A 2,218-nucleotide genomic window follows, 5' to 3' on the forward strand; every position below is an offset into this window, starting at 1 on the left:
TCACCGCCCAACCGCCCCCTGTCACTGCCCTCCCACCCCATGTCACCGCCCGGCCGCCCCCTGTCACCGCCCTCACCGGTCCATCAGCACGTCTGACAGGTTGGCGCCCTCAAAGTTGGTGCGGAACGCGACAGCCTTCATGAAGTACGCCCCTGGGGGGCGACAAAGAGAGATTGTGTGTGTGTTTGTGTGATTGTGTGTGTGTGTGTGTGTGTGTGTGTGTGTGTGTGCGTGCATGCGGTGGACGGGTGGGAATGTGCCGATGCAACTGGGACCTCGGCTGCTTTGCGTGGCCCCAGTGCGCGCTTGCGACTCTGCGCGAGGCGCGCCCAGCCGGCGGGGACGGCAGCCAGGAAACTTGACGCTCTGCTGTGGGCCCCCGGCTCGCGCGCCAAGCGCAGCCCACAGAGCGACCCTCAGATGCAGCGCCGCAACCGCCGGCGAGCGCCCGCCACCCGCAGCAGGCACCCTGCCCACCCTGCAGCTTCGCGCCGCTGAAGTTGGCTTTGCGGCAGTCTGCGCTTGTGAAGTTGGAGCGCCGCAGGTCCTGACCGCTGAAGTCCTTGCCCTGCAGGTCAGCCTCGCCATACTGGCCGGCAGAGCCCCTATGGAACCCAAAAGGGATGGATGGGGTTGAGAAGGTTTGGCGGTTGTGACATGTGACCCAGCCTTGAAAGCGAATCAGCAGTGAAGCTTGAGACCAGGGAGAGGGGGAGGGAGGGCGGCATGGAGCTAGATGGCCGGAAAGACAGGTTGGATGCAGTAGAAGGCAGCAGGGGGCAGCAGGACGCGCGCCGGCCCGGGTGGGTGCGTGGCTGCCGGCCCCACCTGCCAAACTCGCCGCCCTGCGCGGCGCACGGCAGGGGGTTGCGGGTTGCGCGGCTCCGTCAGCAGGGCGGGGCGTCGGCACATGGTGCTGCTGCACGTGGGCGATCTATAAGTCTCCTGCGACACAGAGCCCTGATCGGCGCCCACAGCTTGCGTTCGCGGCTCCCATTGACCCACGGCCCTGGCGCCCGTCGCGCCGCCGTCAGCCCGCCCGCCGCCCAGCGCACCGCGTCGGCCTCAAAACGGTTCAGGTCGGCCATGGCCGAGGGTGGCGCCACGGCGACCAGCACGCTGGCAAGGGCAGCGAGGCCGGCGCGCTGCAGGTTCTGAACCAGCTGCTCGTGGCTGGGGCGGCTTGTGGCCGAGGGCGGCACCACAGCAGCAGCCCGGCGAGCGGCCGGCCCGCAGCCACTGCGGTTGCTGCGAGAGGCGAGAGACTTCTGGTTGAGGTGCATGTAAGGGGCCATATTGGCGAATGGGGCGCGGGCGTGTGTGTGGATGAGCTGGACGACCAGTATATAGGGGTTGACGCTGAACGGTGACGTTGGAAATCTTTATATTTCTCGTAAATGTGCTCAGATGCAACGCTGGAACACCATCTTTGAGTCGGTAGCGGCCGCGAGACGCGATCTCGGGTTACTACTTTTGATTGTTCGCCACAGTAGTGAGGGTCGCGACGCGTCTGCACGCGACTGCATTAATTTCAGCGTTTTGTTCTATCGAAGGCGTCTCATCAGCATGACCCCGATGGACCCCACCTGAGGGAGGAGGACCACTGGGAACAATGGGGTCCACGCTCTCCTGCTTTGGAGGGGGTTCTGCAGGTGGCGACCATGCTCATGCTGCAAGCAAGGCTGGGGCAGCCATGGTGCCGGCCGCATCAGCCGCGCAGTCGGACGTGCCGTCGACGCTGCCCCCGGTGCTCGCCGCTCCTGCGCTAGACGCATCCGGGGGGGCTGCGCCAGTGGAGATACGGCGGCAGCAAGACCAGCGGCTGGGTCGTGACAACATCGATGCGCCCGCCACAGGCATCTCGGCGGCGGCCAAGGCCCTGGCCCCGGTTTCGGCGGCGCCCGCACCCGACTTGGCCGGGCCTGCCCCCCAGCCTGCGGCGGAGCCCGCCAGAGCAGTCGCGGCCTCGGCCGCGCCCATGCTGACACGGAAACCAAAGAAAGCCAAGCCGTCGGGCCCGGGGCCCCTGGGCTGGGCGGTGCTGGATGCGGGCACACCCATGCGATCAAGTGGTGCAGTGCAGCCGGCCCCACCCGCAAACCTAGCCAACCCAGCCACGCCAGGCGGGCATGCGCCCAGCGCCCTCCCCCAGCCGCCCGGCGGCACAAGCCCCGCGCCCGCTCAAGCCGCGCCCGGCGCACCGCCCGCGGCCGCGGGC

The 2,218-nt window shown here is 67.9% G+C and overlaps 2 protein-coding genes across 2 annotated transcripts; one reads left to right on the forward strand and one right to left on the reverse strand.

The window, feature by feature from the left end:
* Positions 1 to 72: 72 nt before the first annotated feature.
* Positions 73 to 1,295, reverse strand: MNEG_16521 (Thylakoid lumenal protein; the record flags this gene model as incomplete). Its single annotated transcript, XM_014035008.1, has 4 exons — positions 73 to 152; positions 478 to 605; positions 829 to 845; positions 1,056 to 1,295. 4 exons carry the CDS (start codon positions 1,293 to 1,295, stop codon positions 73 to 75), a joined length of 465 nt encoding a protein of 154 aa, XP_013890462.1.
* Positions 1,296 to 1,693: 398 nt separating this feature from the next.
* On the forward strand, positions 1,694 to 2,038 carry MNEG_16522 (hypothetical protein; the record flags this gene model as incomplete). The annotated part of the gene is made up of 1 exon (XM_014035009.1): positions 1,694 to 2,038. A coding segment is annotated over one exon (345 nt), but the record flags the coding sequence as incomplete, so codon positions are not given.
* Positions 2,039 to 2,218: the final 180 nt, after the last annotated feature.

The sequence above is a fragment of the Monoraphidium neglectum genome (genome assembly GCF_000611645.1).
Source record: "Monoraphidium neglectum strain SAG 48.87 unplaced genomic scaffold scaffold06465, whole genome shotgun sequence".
NCBI lineage: Eukaryota > Viridiplantae > Chlorophyta > Chlorophyceae > Sphaeropleales > Selenastraceae > Monoraphidium > Monoraphidium neglectum.